The 18,303-nt window shown below is 50.1% G+C and overlaps 1 protein-coding gene across 3 annotated transcripts; it reads right to left on the reverse strand.

The window, feature by feature from the left end:
• Window positions 1-13,263: 13,263 nt before the first annotated feature.
• Window positions 13,264-18,178, reverse strand: FBXW5 (F-box and WD repeat domain containing 5). 3 transcript variants are annotated; one of them, XM_058524534.1, is made up of 9 exons: window positions 18,145-18,178; window positions 16,808-17,023; window positions 16,331-16,488; window positions 15,707-15,881; window positions 15,385-15,533; window positions 14,869-15,295; window positions 14,404-14,551; window positions 14,119-14,331; window positions 13,264-14,064 (listed from the first exon to the last, which is right to left on the reverse strand). In XM_058524534.1, the coding sequence occupies exons 2-9, from the start codon at window positions 16,998-17,000 to the stop codon at window positions 13,809-13,811; spliced, it is 1,719 nt and encodes a 572-aa protein (XP_058380517.1). In that variant the 5' UTR covers window positions 17,001-17,023; window positions 18,145-18,178; the 3' UTR covers window positions 13,264-13,808. The 3 variants fall into 3 exon arrangements, with proteins under 3 accessions (XP_058380517.1, XP_058380516.1, XP_058380519.1); XM_058524533.1 differs by lacking the exon at window positions 18,145-18,178 and adding an exon at window positions 17,595-18,103; XM_058524536.1 differs by lacking the exon at window positions 18,145-18,178 and adding an exon at window positions 17,595-17,882 and having other exon boundaries at window positions 13,264-14,052.
• Between the last annotated feature and the right edge of the window lie 125 nt (window positions 18,179-18,303).

Below are 18,303 nucleotides of genomic sequence, written 5' to 3' on the forward strand. Positions count from 1 at the left end.
TTAATTAAAAAGAATCACTGCAGCAAAGTTGAACTCTTCCTCTTCCCTTTCCTGCCATGTCCTCCTTGGCTCTCCAAGGCACCATCCTCACAAGTTCTATTCTTTTTCTGTGTTTTCAATTTTGTTTCTGTGTGTTTCTGTGTCCACAAAAAGACTCTTGCATTTTAAAGGTTTGAGACTCACATAGTCATTTTGGATGGTGGAAAGTGGGCACAGGGGCAGGGGCTGCCACCCTCTGTGCCCCAGGGTTCTGGGAGAGGCCAGGCGCTGGAAGGGTATTGGCTCCAAGACTGTGAGGCCTTCCAGGTCCTCCGTTGCTCTCCAGGGCGGCTGGGGGCAGGGGATCAGTCTGGAGAATTTGCCAGAAGAGCTTGGGACTGAGGACCCCTGCCCTGCAGTGCAGAGGAGATCAGGGTTGGGATCCAGAGAAGAGCGTTGACATCCGTACCCAGAACTGCAGGGCGCCAGTCCCTCTGCCCTCGCTGAGTGCCAGCTGCCGCGGGGAGACGCTCCCACCGGGAAACCAGAGTCCTCTGGAAAAACCGAATTCTCTAGAGGAAGACCCCATGAGTGGGTCTGGTCCAGCCACCTCGTCACCTCCCTGGGAGGCGGCAAACTCTGCCCACCACTGAGAGCCGAGTTTTATAGAGCCGTCTTCATAACCCTAGTGTTAGGACAGCCCCCCGCTCCTGTCAACCGCTGATCCCCTTTCTGTCTCCGTGGATTTGCTTCTTCTGGACTTGGATGTAAGTGAAATCATACAACATGGCCTTTCACGTCTGGCTTCTTTGAGCATAAAGTTTTCAAGATTCTATAGCATGAATCAGGACTTCATTCCTTTTCCGCACTGAATGATACTCCATTGTGTGGATGGACCCCACTTTGTGTATTCATCCATTAATGGACTTTTGGGTTGTTTCCACTTTTTGGCTGTTGCGCGTCCTGCTGCTTGTGAGCATCAGTGTACAGGTGTTTGTGTGGACATGTGTTTTCACTTGTCTTGGGAAGATGCCTACAAGTGGAATTGGGGGGGACCATTTGAGGAGCTGCAAATTACTTTCCAAAGTGGCTGTGCCATCTGATATTCGCACTGGGATGGGATTTTTAATTTCTGCCTTTATTTCGCCTCTTACTCCCTCATCTTCCTTGTTACCTAGAATTTCAGTTCCTTACTGTTTTCTTCAACACAAAAAAATAGTTATTTGTAAAAGTCCAATAGAGGTCACAGCATGGCGTGTGCTGTTTGCTCACAGCTGGGTCGTAACCCCTTTGTCTCCTTGTCTGGAGAGAGGACACGGTTAATGTTCTCTCCGGGGCCTGTGGTGTCTTGTGTCTCAGGTGTCTTCATCTTACCCTCACTTTGATGTTGAGTGTCTGGGTTTAGAATTCTGAGTTGATGGTTATTTTTTCTTGGCACTTTGAAGCTGTGACCCACTGTCACCTAGGCCTGTTGCAAATGAAAAGTCTGCTGCAAGTTTGTTAGTCTTTTATAGGTAAATATATTTTCTCCATAATAGCTTTTTAAATTTGTCACATAGTAAAATTGACTTGTGATGTTTCTTTGGCTGCAGCTCTGTGAGTTTGAACATGTGTGGACTGAGGTAAGCACTGCACTGATCAGAATGCAGAGCAGCTCCGTCATCTCAGAGCTGCTGCCCTCTTATGGTCACCCCCACCTGTAACCTCGAGAGCCGCTGACCTGTTCTCCATCACATACTTTTGTCTTTTCAAGAATGTCGTATAGATGGAATCATCCAGTATGTAACCTGCGACTGGCTTCTTTCACTTAGCAGAATGCCTTTGAGATTCAAGATGTGTGTATCAAAAATTTGTTCCTCTTTTTTTGCTGAGCAGCGTTTCATTGTACGGATGGACCACAGTTTGTCTGTCTGTACACTGTACACCTGTTGAAGGATATTTGGGTGGTTTCCAGGGTTTTGCAGTTATGAATAGAGCTGCTGTGAACATTTGAGTACGGGTTGTTGTTGAGCATAAGTTTTCGTTTCTCTAAGGAATGGCGTTGCCAGTCACAAGGTGAGTAGTTTAAATTCATGAGAAACAACCAAACCATTTTCCAGAGTGGCTGCCATGGTCTGAAAGTTTGTGTCCACCTCCTGCCAAAATTCACATGTTGAAACCTAGCCCTTAAGATGATGGTGTTAGGCGGTGGGGCCTTTGGGAGGCAATTAGGTTGTGAGGGTGGAGCCTCATGGATGGGATTTGTGCCCTTGTGAAAGAGACCCCAAGGAGCCCCCTCACCCCTTCAGCCATGTGAGGACACAGCGACAAGTCTGCCACCCGAACAAGAGCCCTCCCCACCGTGCTGGCACCCTGATCCCCGACTCCAGCCTCCAGAACTGTGAGGAATAACATCTGTTGTCTCTGAGCCCACCATCTGTGGTTTTGTCACACAGCCTGGCTGACTGAGACAGTAGCTGTACCCTTGGCATTCCCACCAGTGCAGGCTGCAGACCCTGTTGCTCCACATCCTCACGAGCACTGAGCATTGTGTTCTTTGTTTGCTTGCTTTAGCCGTTGTAACAGGTGTGTAGTGGTATCTTGTCTGGTTTTAACACTCATTTCTCTGATGTGTAATGATGTTGAATATCTTCTTTGGTGAAGTGTCTGTGCCTATCTTTTGCCCATTTTTTTTTTTTTAATAAATTTGAGCCCATTTTATTTATTTATTTATTTATTTATTTATTTATTTTTCCCCAAAGCCCCAGTAGATAGTTGCATGTCATAGTTGCACATCCCTCTAGTTGCTGTATGTGGGACGCGGCCTCAGCATGGCCGGAGAAGCGGTGCGTCAGTGCACGCCCGGGCCGCCAGCAGCGGAGCGCGCCACTTAACCGCTAAGCCCCATTTTTGCCCATTTTTAAATTGGGTTGTCTATTTTCTGTCTTGTTGAGTTTTGAGAGTTATTTGTATATTCTGAATACAGGTTCTTTGTTGGATATGTAATTTATAAGTATTTTCTCCCAGTCTGTAGCTTGTCTTTTCATCCTCTTAACAGTGTTTTTCAGAACAAAAGTTGTAAGTTGTTCTTGTTTGATGAAGTCCTGTTTATCAACGTTTTCTAACACGGATGTGCCTTTACAGAGTCATGTCTGAGAATTCTTTGCCTAACACCACCTAGAAGGTATATTGTTTTACATTTTACATTCAGATATATGACCCCATTTTAGTTAATTTTTCTATCAGGTGTGAGGTCTGGGTCTAGGTTCATTTTTGTGCGTATGGACAGCCGGTTGTCCCAGCACCATTTACTGAAATGAATGTCCATTGTGTGGCTGTGCATACAAGTCTAGCCTCTCCCTTCTCCAGTGATTTGTTTTTGTACTTTCATAAGAAGTTCATTTGCCACGTTTGTGGGATCTGTTGTGTTCTGTGGATCTCCGTATCTCTTCTTTCACCAACACCCCTCTGTCCTGATGATTATGCAGTGTAGTATTAACTGAGCTGGGGTGAGTCCTCCAACTTGGTTCTGGTTTTTCAAAATTGTTTCAGCTGTTTTTCTTCTTTTGCCAGTATGTACAAATTTTAGAATCACCTTATCTATATCTACAAAACACTCTGCTGGAATTTTGACTGGAATTGCAGTAAATCTATAGATCAGTTTCGGGAAAATTGACATCTCTGTTGTCTTCCAATCCATGAACATAATTTGTCTCTATTTAGGTCTTTGGGGTTTTTTAATCGTCATTTTGTAGTGTTCAACGTACATATCCTCTACATGTTTTCTTAGGTTTATGCCTAAGCATTTCTTTGTTTTTTGAGCTATGGTAAAAGGTGTTTTTTAAATTTTGGTTTCCAATTATATACTCCTAGTGTTTAGAAACAAAATTGATTTTTGTGTGTTGTCTATCCTGTAAGCTTGATAAATTCACTTATTGGTTCTTGGGGGTTGTTGGATTTTTTTTTTTTGTAGATTTTTGTGGATTTTATGCATAAACAATCATGTCATCTGTGAATAGGGTCAGTTTTATTTCTTCTTTTCTAGTCTGTATGCCTTCATTTCTCTTACTTGCCTTGTTCCACTGACTAAGTTTTTTGCTATGAGGCTGACTAGGAGTGGTAAGAGTGGACATCTTTGCCTTGTTCTTGGTCTCAGGTAAAACATTCCCTCTTTCACGACTAAGTATGGTATTACCTGTAGACTCTTTTGTCAATGCCCTTTATCAGGTTGTGCAAGTTCCCTTCTACTCCTAGTTTGCTGAGAGTTTTATCATGACTGGACGCTTTGTAAAATGCTTTTTCTGCATCAATTGATAAGTCCAACTGGTTTTTCTTCTATACTGTTGATATGGTGGCTTGTGTTGAGTGATCTCTGAATATTGAACCAGCCCTGCATTCCTGGAATAAATCTCAGTTGGTCGTGGCATACTATTCATTTTATATATTGCTGGATTTGGTTTAATAATATCCTGTTGAGGATTTTGCATCTGTATTTGCAAGGATGTTGGTCTATAGTTGTCTTGTTTGTAGTCTCTGGTTTTGGTATCAAGGTTATGCTGGTCTTATACAAAAGGAGTTTGGAAGTGTTGACGTTTGTTGAGGTTTGTTTTATGACGCAGGCTGTGGTCTATCTTGGTGGGTGTTCCACATGCACTTGAGAAGAATGTGTATTCTGCTGTTGCTGACTGGAATGTTCTATATATATCAGTTAAATTCAGTTAGTTGATAGTTGTTATGGGTTGAATTGTATCTCCCAAAAAATATGAAGTCCCAACCCTGCTAACTCAGAATATGATCTTATTTGGAAATCAGGTCTTTACAGAGGTAATCAAGTTAAAATGAGGTCATTAGTGTGGGCCCAATCCAATATTACTGGTGTCCTTATAAAAAAGAGAGATTTGACTAGATCAGATGGACTTAATAGATATATATAGAGAACATTCCATCCAAAAACAGCGGAATACACATTCTTCTCAAGTGCAAATGGAACATTCTCAAAGATAGACCATATGTTGGGAAACAAGGCAGGCCTCAGTAAATTTAAAAAGATTGAAATCATATCAAACATCTTTTCCAATCACAATGCTGTGAAACTAGAAATCAACTACAAGAAAAAGTCTGGGAAAGTCACAAATATGTGGAGACTAAACAACATGCTACTGAACAACCATTGGATCATTGAAGAAATCAAAGGAGAAATAAAAAAATACATGGAGACAAAAGAAAATGAAAATACAACATACTGACTTTTATGTGATGCAGCAAAAGCAGCACTAAGAGGGAAATTCATAGCAATACAGGCCTATCTCAACAAACAAGATCAAATGAGTAATCTTAAACTACACCCAACAGAATTAGAAAAAGAAGAACAAATAAAGCCCAGAGTCAGCAGAAGGAGGGAAATAATAAAAATTAGAGCAGAAATAAATGAAATAGAGACTAAAAAACAGTAAAAAGGATCAATGAAACTAAGAGCTGGTTCTTTGACAAGATAAAATTGACAAACCCTTAGCTAGACACACTAAGAAAAAAAGAAGGCTCAAATAAATAAAATTAAAAATTAAGGAGAAATTACAACAGGTTCCACAGAAATATGAAAGATTATAAGAGAATACTGTGAAAAACTATATGCCAACAAATTGGATAACCTAGAAGAAATGGATAAATTCTTAGACTCATTCAACCTCCCAAAACTGAATTAAGAAGAAACAGAGGATCTGAATAGACCAATCACAAGTAAAGAGATTGGAACAGTAATGAAAAACTTCCCCAAAAACAAAAGTCCAGGACCAGATGGCTTCTCTGGAGAATTCTACCAAACATTCAAAGAAGATATAATACCTGTCCTTCTCAAACTATTCCAAAAAATTGAAGAAGATGGAACACTTACTAACTCATTCTACAAAGCCAATATTACCCTAATACCAAAACCAGACAGGGACAACACAAAGAAGGAAAATTACAGGCCAATATCGCTGATGAACATAGATGCAAAAATCCTCAACAAAATATTGGCAAATTGAATACAGCAATACATGAAAAGGATCATACACCATGATCAAGGGGGATTTATACCAGGGATGTGGGGATGGTTCAACATCCACAAACCAATCAATGTGATCCACCACATTAACAAAATGAGGAATAACAATCACATGGTTGGGGGCCAGCCTGGTGGTGTAGTGGTTAAGTTCGGGCGTTCCACTTTGGCAGCCTGGGGTTTGCTGGTTCAGATCCTGGGAGGGGACCTAGTCACTGCTCATTGAGCCATGCTGAGGCAGCGTCCCACATAGAAGAGCTACAACTCTACAACTATGATATACAACTATGTACTGGGGCTTTGGGGAGAAAAAAGTGGAAGATTAGCAACAGATGTTGGCACAGGGCCAATCTTCCAAAAAAAAAAAAAATCACATGATCATCTCAGTAGATGCAGAGAAAGGATTTGACAAGATCCAACATCCATTTATGATAAAAACTCTCAATAAAATGGGTATAGAAGGAAAGTAGTTCCACATAATAAAGGCCATATGTGACAAACCCACAGCCAACATCATACTCAACAGTGAAAAACTGAAAGCCATCCCTCTGAGAACAGGAACAAGACAAAGGGGCCCACTCTCACCACTCCTATTCAACCTAGTACTGGAGGTTTTGGCCAGAGAAATTAGGCAAGAAAAAGAAAGAAAAGGTATCCAAATTGGAAAGGAAGACGTAAAACTCTAACTGTTTGTGGACAACATGATTCTATATATAGAAAACTCTAAAGAATCCACCAGAAAACTATTAGAAATAATCAACAACTACACCAAAGTTGCAGGGTACAAAATCAACTTAGAAAAATCAGTTGCATTTCTATACACTAGTTAATGAACTAGCAGAAACAGAAGTCAAGAATACAATCCCATTTACAATCGCAACAAAAAGAATAAAAATATCTAGGAATAAACGTAACCAAGGAGGTGAAAGACCTATACACTGAAAACTCTATAAGACATGATTGAAAGAAATCGAAGAAGACATAAAGAAATGGAAAGATAGTCCATGCTCATGAATTAGAAAAATAAACATAGTTAAAATGTCCATATTACCTAAAGCAATCTACAGATTCAATGCAATCCCAATCAGAATCTCAATGACATTCTTCACGGAAATAGAACAAAGAATCCTAAAATTTATATGGAACAACAAAAGACCCCGAATAGCCAAAGCAATCCTGATAAAAAAAGAACAAAGCTGGAGGCATCACTATCCCTGACTTCAAAATATACTACAAAACTATAGTAATCAAAACAGCATGGTACTGGCACAAAAACAAACACACCAATCAATGGAACAGAATTGAGAGCCCAGAAATAAAACCATGCATATGTGGACAGCTAATCTTCAACAAAGGAGCCAAGAACATACAATGGAGAAAGGAAAGTCTCTTCAATAAATGGTGTTGGGGACAGCCTGGTGGCGTAGTGATTTAGTTTGCACACTCCATTTCGGCGGCCTGGGGTTCACAGGTTTGGATCCCGGCTGCAGACCTACACACCATTCATCAAGCCATGCTGAGGCAGTGCCCCACATACAAAATAGAGCAAGATTGGCATAGATGTTATCTCAGGGAGAATCTTCCTCGAGCAAAAAGAGGAAGATTGGCACAGATGTTAGCTCAGGGTGAATCTTCCTCAGCAAAAAAAAAACCCAACCAAACAAACAAACAACCCGATCAAAAAATGGGCAGAGGAAATGAACAGACATGTTTCCAAAGAAGATATACAGATGGCCAACAGGCACATGAAAAGATGTTCAACATCACTAATCATCAGGGAAATGCAACTACACTAAGATATCGCCTTACACCTGTGAGAATGGCTATAACCACCAAGACAAAAAATAACAAATGTTGGAGAGGATGTGGAGAAAAGGGAACCCTCATTCACTGCTGGTGGGAATGCAAACTGGTCCAGCCTCTATGGAAAACAGTATGGAGATTCCTCAAAAAATTAAAAATAGAAATACCTTATGATCCAGCTATCCCACTTATGGGTATTTATTCAAAGAACTTGAAATCAACAATCCAAAGAGGCTTATGCACCACTGTGTTCATCGCAGCATTATTCAGTACAGCCAAGAAGTGGAAGCAACCCAAGTGTCCATCGACAGATGATTAGATAAAAAAGATGTGGTGTACTTATACAATGGAATACCACTCAGCCATAAAAAGACAAAATCGTCCCATTTGCAACAACATGGATGGACCCGGAGGGTATTATGTTAAGTGAAATAAGCCAGACAGAGAAAGACAAACACTGTATGACTTCACTCATATGTGGAATATAAACTAACACACAGACAGAGAGAACAGTTTGGGGGTTGGTTACCAGGGAGAAGGGAGTTGGGAGGTGGGCACAAGGGGTGAAGGGATGCATTTATATGGTGACTGACAAATAATAATGTACAACTAGAATCTCACAATGTTATAAACTATTATGATATCAATAAAAATAAATAAGCCAGACAGAGAAAGACAAACACCATAGGATTTCACTGATATATGGAAGATAAACACATGGATAAAGAGAACAGATTAGTGGTTACCACAGGGGAAAGGGGTGGGGGTGTGGGTGAAAGGGGTAAAGGGGCACATATGTATGGTGACAGACAAAAATTAGACTATTGGTGGTGAGCACGATGCAGTCTATACAGAAATTGATATATAATAATGTACACCTGAAATTACATGATGGTATAAACCAATATGACCTCAATAAAAAATATATAAGCCTCAAAATAAAAATTTTTTAAAATATAGAAAAAAAAAAGGGAGGGAGATTTGGACACAGACATGCACAGTGGGAAGACAATGTGAAGAGACCCAGGGAGAATGCCAGGTGAAGACAGAAGGTTGGAGTGATGCATCTACAAGACAAGAGACGCCAAAGATGGCTGGCAAACCACTAGAATCTGGGAAGAGGCAAGGAAGCATCCTCCCCTGGAGAGAGTGTGGCCCTGCCAGCACCTTGATTTCAGACTTCCGGCCTCCAGAACTATGAGACAATACGTTTCGGTTGTTTTAAACTTCCCCATTTGTGGTACTGTGTTACAGCATCCCGAGGAAACTGACACAGTCGTGCGTTCAGTTCTGCGTCCTTGCTGATTCTGGCCCCTCCTTTATCTCTTACCCAGAGAGGAGCTCTTGGCCTCCAACTGTGGGTAGCTGTGGATTTGTCTGTTTCTCCTCTCAGTACTGTCACTTTTTGCTTCATGTATTTTGAGTCTCTTTTGTTAGGTGCACACACATTTAGGGTTGTTACCTCTTCCTGGTGAATTTACCCTTTTATCATTGTGTAATGTCCCTCTTTCCCCGGTAATATTTTTTTTTCTGAAGGGTACTTTACTTTGTCTGATATTAACATACCCCAAATCCTGTTTCTTTATATTGTATTTTTGTGGAATATGTTTTTCCATCCTTTACTTTTAATCTCCCCATGTCATTATACTTGAAGTAATTTTCTTATAGATGGCACAGTGGGGGTGTAGTTTTTTGTTTTTGTTTAAGTTTCATTTTGACGATAATGTAATTATTGATATGCTTAGGTATACATTTACTGTGGTTTTTTTTGTGAGGAAGATCAGCCCTGTGCTAACATCTGCCAATCCTCCTCTTTTTTTGCTGAGGAAGACTGGCCCTAAGCTAACATCCGTGCCCATCTTCCTCCACTTTATATGGGAGGCCGCCACAGCATGGCTTGCCAAGCAGCACGTCGGTGCATGCCCAGGATCTGAACCGGCGAACCCCGGGCTGCTGCAGCGGAGTGTGCACACTTAACCGCTTGCGCCCCCGGGTCAGCCTGTTTTGTTTGTTTTCTGTTGGTTCTCTCTGTTTTTGTTCCTCAGTTTCTCTTTCCTGCCTATAATGATAAAGAGTTATTTGAGCATTTTTTAGTATTTTATTTTAGTTTATTGTGAGAATTAGTAAAGGGAAACCTTGTGTGAAATGGAGTTAGGAGGCCAGAAGGGGGAGCCCCAGTGCAGCCCCACCGAGGTCAGTCACGGGAAGATGGTCAACTACAGGAAGAAATGTCACTGTATCCCAGACAGAAATCCAGGACCCCAGCAACTTGGCTAACGAGAAACCATCACCACCCTAAACTCGGCTTTTCTCCAGTGGACTTTTTTCACAACAGCCCCTCCCAGCTTCCTCCTTTCTCTCTCTAAAATGACGTTCCTCTCCTTTCATAGCTGGACTTGCCTGTGGTCTGCCATAGCATTGCAGCAGAGAATCGCAATTCTTTGGCTATTTCCAAATAAACTCTTTTTGCTGGTAAGATAACTGGCTGTTTTATTTTTAAGGTTGACATTATCTCTTGTGATTTTGACTCTCTTTGTATAGTATTTTTGGTGGGGGTTCTAAGGATCACAACATACTTAACCACAACAGTTTCCTTGGAATCAGTGTGTTGCACTTTGATTGGGGTGTAGAAACCCTACCCCCCTTCAGCCTCCTTTCTTGCCCCTCATGTTACATCTGTGTGGACTAACAGCTCCATCAGACAGTGTTGTAACCCTTTCTTTCAACTGTAAACATGTTTTAAAGAAATCAAGAGGGGCCGGTCCCGTGGCTTAGCAGTTAAGTGCGCACACTCCGCTACTGGCGGCCCGGATTCGGATCCCGGGAGCGCACCGATGCACCGCTTGTCCGGCCATGCTGAGGCTATGTCCCACATACAGCAACTAGAAGGATGTGCAACTATGACATGCAACTATCTACTGGGGCTTTGGGGAGAAAAAGGGAAAAAAAAGGAGGATTAGCAATAGATGTTAGCTCAGGGCTGATCTTCGTCACAAAAAAAAAAAAAAGAAATCAAGAGTCTACCATTTCTGTTGCTGTTCCCTCATCGCTGATGTCCCTTCTGATATCTCTTCCCTCCCGTCGGAAGACCTTCCATTAGCAGTTGTGTTAAAGAAGCTCTGCTGGCTGCAAATCCTCTGAGCTTTCTTTCATTTGAGACTTTATTTCACCTTTATTTGTGAAGGATATTTTCATGGATAGAGAATTCTGGGTTGACAGTCTTTCCTTTTCCCCAGAACTTAAAAAATGGTGTGCCACTTCCTGTGGCCTCTTGGTCTCTGAAGAGAAATCTGCTGTCATCCACGTCACTGCTCTCAAGACTTTTTTGTTTTTCGTTTTCAGCAGTTTAATTAGACATATCTGGGTGTGGCGTCTTTGAGTTGATCCTGTTTTGGATTTGCTCACTTCTTGAATCTGTAAGTTTATATCTTTCACCATATTTGGGAAGTTTTCAGCCGTTATTTCTTCAAATCACTTTCTCTGTTTTTGGGCTTCTAGCGATACAAATGTTAGACCTTGACTTACTGTCCCACAGGTCCTGGGGGCCCTCACTTTTTACCCCAGTCTTTTCACTTTCTGTTGTTGAGGTTGGATAATTTCCATTGATCTATCTTCAGTCAAGTTCACTGACTCCTCTGTCATCTCTATTCTGCTATTGAGTCTGTCCTGTGAGTTTTAAAATTTTGGTTATTTCGCTTTTCAGTTATAACATTTCCATTTGGTTCATCCTATATCTTCTGTTTCTTTGTTGAGACTTTTATATTTATATTTTTACATCCATTGCAAAATGTTTGTGATTGCTTATTCAAGCATTTTTATAATAGCTACTTGAGAGTCTTTGTCAGATAATTTCAACGTGTGTCTTCTCATCCTTGGCATCCATTGAATGTCTTTTCCCTGTGATTTGAAGTTTTCATGGCTCTTCATATGCCAAGTAATTGTGGATTGTATTCTGGACATTGTGAACACTTCTTTATTAGATTTGGGTCTTGTTTAAGTCCTGTGGAGAATGGTGATGTCTTTGTTTCGCAGTCACTTGGTCTTGTTAGGTTCATGTGCATGTTCCCACTGCCGTCGGTGGGCTGGACCCCATGTCAGTCCAGGCACCAAAGCCATGCTCTTTGGGCTGGTCCTGCATGTGCACCATCCCGTCCTCAGACTGGGACTCGGGTGTTGGTCTGCAAGCTCTCCAAGTGTTGGGTCTGATCATTAAGAGTCAGTCCATGCATCTGCAGCCTGAGGGTGAGCCTTGGGGTCTTAACCACTTCATGGGCTGTTTCCCCAGCTGCTTCCTCGGGTCTGGTTGCTGGCACTCTGTCTGGTCCTTCAGCCAGCAACGTGGGGCTCTTGTTACCCCCGCTCTGTCGTACTCTTTCCTGGTCAGGCCATATCTGGGTCCACTCAGCAGGAGAGCAGAGAGCACAGTAATGGGAGCTCTTGGAACCACAGCTGCACTGAACAGCAGCAAGGCGCCTGCCTCAGAGAGTGGCTTTCGTGGGTTTCCAGAGCCACCACTCCCACTGCCACCAGGGGATGGCCCGGGGCACTAAAGAACAGGGGGAAGAGGACTCAGGGCATTTCCACACACTCTGAGCATCAGGAGTTCCCTCTCACAGTCCCCCTAGCAGGTTGCTCCCGGCTGTGCTGAGTGCAGGCCGAGTACTGAGGGCGAGTGGTGGTAAACAGTGCTGGTCCTGTGGGACTTGTGGTTCTGCCCCTGCTGCCTGATCCGCCTGCCGTGGTGCCCTCCTCAGTTCTTAGCTGCTCCAGGCCTCTGTCCAGATGTTGTAGCTGCACTGTGCGAGGCACAGGGCCTCTGTGCCTGTTCCATCTCACCTGGACCCAGAACTGCCCCTCAGAGCTCTTACGTCGTCTCTGTATCCTTGCCGGGCGGCGGCTTCACAGCCATCATCTAGCGTGCGTGTGATTTGCCTGGGCCTGGGCCAAGCCTTAGGAGAGAGGCAGGGCCACCCCCCACCCTTCCACTGCCGTTCTGCTCTATGTCCCCATCATCACGTGCTTGGCCCCACAGAGCTCTGCCCCCTGCCCGTCCCCAGCAGTCAGGGCACCCCGTCAAGGACATGGCTGAGGCTGCTGATGCCCACCAGTTCCCATGGCCCCAGGAGCTAGACGCAGCTCCTCCTACTCCCCATGCCCTGCCCACCTGCCAAGCTGTCCCTTGTCCTTCATAGCCCTGCCCCGTGGGTCCCTTCGCGTCTCTCTGCTGGTGGTGAGCGCACAGTGCAGGGACGAGCTGAAGCATCTTGTGTGTTTGTGGCCTCATCCCCTTGGAGGTCGCAGGGGCAGCACCTGGGGATGCAGACTGGAGCCGCACTGCCCAGTTCAGTGTGGCTCCCGTGCTCTGCCACAGCCTCGGCATCCCACCACCCTCAGGCAGGCATGGCGAGAGGCCACGTAGGTACCCTGGGGCCCTCCCTGCGTACGGAGACCAGACGACAGTGTGCCCTTGCCAACTAAAGTTTATTCAGGCCCTGAATGGGTGACCAGTGACATGCAGTTCGCCCGGGCCCACAGCCGACTGACCTGTACCACTGACCCTGCTGATGCACAAACAAGTTCCCAGAGAAGGAAGCCTGGGGCTCCCAGAGCGAGGTCAGACCCGGGAAACACCGCCCAGGGCCCCACAGGGCCAGCTGAGGGGTATGTGTCATGCTGACTGTCCCAGGACCCGTGTCCGTGGGAAGAGGGTGGGTGAAGAGCAGGGCCACCAGTGTCCTGTGCACCCCAAGCCAGCCAGGAGGCTGCCCCAGTGCTGAGCATCATGGCTGTGGGAGGAGGTGTGTGTGCAAGCGTGGTGGGGGTCAGGCCATCCCCTCCCTGCAGCCCTCCTGGACCCCCCACCTAAGGCATGACTACTGTGAGCTTCTCTGCCCCAACGTGGTCTGGGCAGCAGCTTGGCCCGCGGGAAAGAGCCACGAACAGGCCTCTGTGGCATCCTCTGTGGGTTCCAGCAGTTTGAGGACACCCAGGACACTTCTGTTGCCCCTCAGCGCCTCTGGCTGGCAAACCAAGAGAAGATAGGGCGCGGGCGTGGGCGTGGGGCCTGGTGGACACGCACGGTGCGTGGCGAGCGCCAGGCTTTGATGGTGGCGTCGTCGCTGGCTGTCAGCAGTAGCTCTTGCTCCTGGGGGCTGAAGACCACTGAATTGACCACGTCCTGATGCCGCAGCTTGGCCAGGCAGATGTTGTAGTGGCGGTCCCAGATGTAGCCATGCCGGTCCTCGGCCCCACTGTGGGACAGTCTGGATGAGCCCCTGCCTGCCACACCCAGGCCCCACCGTGCCCTGAGCTCCTACCTGGCCACGAAGTCCCTGCTGACGTCCAGGAAGATGAAGAAGCACTCATCGTTGGGTGTGTAAGCACGGTGGGCGCGCAGGGCCCGCTTCACCTCCTGCATGGTCTTGAGATCGAACACCAGCAGGTCGATCTCCTCTGCAATGGGCGGTGGCTGCATGGGGTCAGCCACCACCGAGCCACTGGGCCAGGCGCGGCTGTTGACGTACAGGTACCTGGGCGAAGGCATGCTGCTCGGTACCGGTGACTTGCAGACACCCCCACCCAGGACCCTGTGGGTGGCCCACCTGTTGTCAGGGGATAGGCCCATGCCGATGATATGTCCGTGCACGTCGATGACGTGGTCCAGAGCATCGAAGAAGGCATCCGAACCCCGGCCCTCGCCCAGCACGGGCCCAGCCGTGGTCATCTGGTGTGGCAGGATCTGCTTGATGCCTGCAGAAGGGCAGGGTGAGGGCGACCCCGAGCCCTTGGGGCGGCACCCCGGTGCCTGGGAGCTCCCAGACGTCCATGGGTGCTGCCTGCCCTGCGGGCCCCAAATCTGAAACAGAGAGCCCCCCACCGCCACTCCTTGGCCCCCACTGAACGTGTGCTGTGGGTGGCCAACCAGGGCTGGGCCCCATGACCAACAATGAAGCAGTCGTTGGACTGCTTCCACGGACTCACTGGCTGCCTGGCCCGTGGGACCCCACCCCCGTCCCCAGGAAGCCTCACCCCCAGGTCTAGGGACTGCGGAGGGCCCTGCCCAGTACCGATCTGGTGTGGTGAGTAAGTGAGGCAACCCGTGGTGAAGATGAGGAGCTTGCTCCGGGCGTCAGCTGTGCTGCGCTCGGGGGGCTTGGTGCGGCCCTGGGCCAGCAGCTCAGCCACCTTGGTCTCCAGCATGCGCTCTGACAGCTGGGGCTGCGCCCGCCCATCCAGGAGGCCGTCCAGCAAGTGCCGCAAGCCCTCCTTGCCGCGGGCCGGGGCTGGGGCCGCGCTGGCCGCCTCATCCTCGCCACCATTGCCCAGGTCAAAGACGCGGCGGGGGGGTGCGCCAGGGGCGCCGGCGTCCAGCAGGAGGTCAGGGCTGTCGAAGCGGCTGCAGTCGGCCACCATCACGGTGCGGATGGTGCTGGCGTTGAGGTTCTGGATCTTGAAAAGCCGCTTCACCACGTTGACATTCTCTGACTCCACATCCTGGAAGCAGGAGCACAGACGGTGGGCGCCGGGCAGGGGAAAGGGCGCCAGGTGGGGGAGGGGGCACACCTGCCTGCACCCGCCCACACCTGGAAGGCGTTGTTGAGCCAGAGCACCGAGCAGGAGGTGATGTCTCCGATGCGGTGCAGGTTCCCCGAGATCAGACTGGTCTCTGTGAGCCAGCAGCCAAACACGTCGTAGGGCTTGTTGCGCACGCGGGACAGCAGGGCGAAGGTGTCTGCAGGGAGGGGTCGGGCTGGGCAGGTGGTCGGACAGGGGGTGGGGAGGGCCCAGGGCCAGGACAGGGAGCAGGGGGCAGTGGGTCGGGCGGGCTTGGCCAGGAGGGGGCGGGGCAGTGGGAAGGCAGCAGTCTTGGCCGGGACGACCAGCCCGCTCCAGGCCTGCTCTCACCTAGGCTAATGACGGCGATCTCTCCTGACGAGGAGTTGTGGGGCCCCAGGAACACCCCCGAGGCCAGCAGCAGTGAGTCATCCTGGTTGAACTGGGAGAATTGGGTGTAGCTCCAATTGTAGGGCCGCATGTCCGCGCTGTGCACCAGCGAGATGGTCAGGTCGTTGTTCCAGATCTGTGTGGGCCAAGTTGGTGGGTTCATGTGAGCCCACCCTACATGGGGCACCCGGGCCCACGCTGCAAGCGCGGCCCCTCTCTCGGCCACGTAAGCCAAGCCAGTGCCCAGAAACCGCCATTGGGATGGGGGCTCCTTGCCCCTGGCCATCAGACCACCCGAGAGGTGGGTACATGGGGCTGGGGCCTGGCTCTGGAGCAGTGGCTTCGAGCAGGACCCTCTCTGTTTTGGCAGTTAGGGGCGCCCCACCCCAGCCTCTTGTCCTGTGTGGTCCAGGCCAGGAGTCCAGGTCTCAGCTGAGGTTTCTCATCCCTGACCGGGCCCTCCACATGGAGACGCGTCACCCTGGGCCATCCCTCCCCTCTGGCCTGGCCCTCCCTTCCCACCTGATGGGCTGCCTGGCCCCAGGGCGTTCCCACTGTGGCAGCTGGGGCCGTGGCCGGCCTCACCTTCACGGTGCAGTCCTTGGAGCAGGAAGCAAACTGGTAACCCGAGTGGGAGAAGCTGAGGTGCAGGACCTGGTCAGTGTGTTCCCTGAGTGTCTGCACCTCCACGCAGGGCACCGTGTCATAGAGCCGCCGGAACTCCTCATACCAGGACGTGGCCGCTGTGGGAGGGTCACCGCTGGGGCCCCGAGCCTCCCTCCCACAGTCAGAGGCCAGGGCCCTGACAGCGTGGGAGCCAGCTCTGCCCCTGGAGCACCCTGGTCACCACCCTGCACCGCCAAACCCATGGCCCTGCCCACCTTCGGCCTCCCTGCCAAGCCCTGCGCTCTGAGGCATGGCCTGGCTGTCCCTCACCACTGTGAGGACCTGGGCAGCAGGCGCCCGGCACTGTGGTTTCAGAAGACCGCAGCCGTGGGGATGGCCCTGCCTCCCACCAGCCAGCCAGCCCGCTGGGCTGAGGGGCCATGTGCAGGCGCTGACCTGGGTGTCGGGGCACATCGCGGGCCACCTGGTAGTAGCGGTAGAATTGCTCCCGCCACAGGAACTCGTCCCGGGACACGGCCTGCCACTGGCGGCACACCAGCCCAGCGGCCAGCACGTCAGCAGGGTCCAAGCTCAGGAAGATCTGGTAGACGAGGCTATCAGGGAGCAGGGGCGTGCCCCCCTCCTCCATCGTGACATTCTGCCCAGGCGGCCCTGAAACCAATACAAGGCTCCCTTAGCCGCCGGTCAGACCAAGGGGGACATGGGTCCCCAGGCCCAATGAGAGGCGCCGGAGTCTGGGGCTGAGCTGAGGCAGCTGGGGGTTGTTCCTCCAGCACCACCAACTGCCCTGATGGGAATTCCATTGGACTGAGCATGTGCGGAGGGCCAGCTGGCAGTGCCCGCCGGGCCAAGGACCGAACAGCTTCACTAAGGCCCTCTGGACAGTCATGTTCCTGGGACCCCATGCTCCTGGGGGCCCCTCTGCAAGTCCCACTGAGTCCCTGGAACAGGCAGCTTCCGGGTAGGCAGCACACACTTCTCAGCACCCTGGGTCCTGGTCCAGCCTGAAGTAGAGCGTGGGGGAGAGGGAGGCGGCCCCTGGGGACCCCAGACCCACCCTCACCCCAAAAGGGTCCTGGACTTGGGGGACAGGTTTTCCGGGTGGGGTCCTCTGACCTCCCCGCCGCGGGCCCAGGGAGACATCTGGGTGCCAGGGCTGGTGACCGCTCAGAGGCCAAGAAACGAAGGGCCGGTGACCCCCGCGCGCTCCTGTCACTCTGACCTTGCCGCCCCAAGGCTTCAGAGCTGTCGGCATGGGACAGAGCTCCTTTCGAGAAGAGGCTTGGGGCTGGCGGGACGAGGGCCAGCCCGCCAGGCCCAGACGCCGCCTGGGGCACCAGCTGGCCCTCAGCCTCCGCCCTGTGGCCTAGGGGAGCCCTGCCGGGTGGGCGGCCCGCCAGCGCGGCCACTGCCCGGACAGCTGAGGGCGGGGCGGGGCGGGGCGGGGCGGGGCCGCCCAGCGCCCCCTCCCTCCTTCCCGACGAGGGGCTGCCGGGGGCGGGGCCTGCGCTCGGCCCCTGGGGCCCGGCGTGGACAGCCTCGGCCACTCATTCATTGGCCGGGGGTCGGCGGGGGCCGGAGGCCGGGGGCCAGGGCTCCGAGCAGGGGCCGGGGGCCCAGAGACCGGGCCGGGGATCGGGGGCTGGGGGTCCGGAGATGGGGACCGGACATGGCCGTGACGACGCTCCGCCGGGGCCGGAGGTCCGGCAGCCGGGCCGGGGCCGTGGGGCCGGGGCCGCGTGACGACGCTCCCCGGGGCCGGGCGCACTCACCGCGGCCGTCTCCGCCCGGCTGCGCGGCCCCGGACCCAGCCCCGGCCCCGGCCCGGCCTCGGCTCGCGGACCCGCTTCCGCCCCCGCCGCTCTGGCCGCCGCGTCTCTATGATGGACCCGCCAGGCCGACGACACGAGCCCCGAGGCATAGATGGCCCC

This window comes from Diceros bicornis, chromosome 28 (genome assembly GCF_020826845.1).
Source record: "Diceros bicornis minor isolate mBicDic1 chromosome 28, mDicBic1.mat.cur, whole genome shotgun sequence".
NCBI lineage: Eukaryota > Metazoa > Chordata > Mammalia > Perissodactyla > Rhinocerotidae > Diceros > Diceros bicornis.

Bases quoted from the DNA above. Each gene is read 5' to 3' on its own strand.
- FBXW5 (XM_058524534.1), bottom strand. From the start codon at position 17,000: ATGGAGGAGGGGGGCACGCCCCTGCTCCCTGATAGCCTCGTCTACCAG. The intron at 14,332-14,403 runs GTGGGCCACCCA...GCCTTCGCCCAG, and splicing joins GGCCTATCCCCTGACAACAG to GTACCTGTACGTCAACAGCC. The intron at 14,065-14,118 runs GTAGGAGCTCAG...GGGCTCATCCAG, and splicing joins AGCAGGGACTTCGTGGCCAG to ACTGTCCCACAGTGGGGCCG.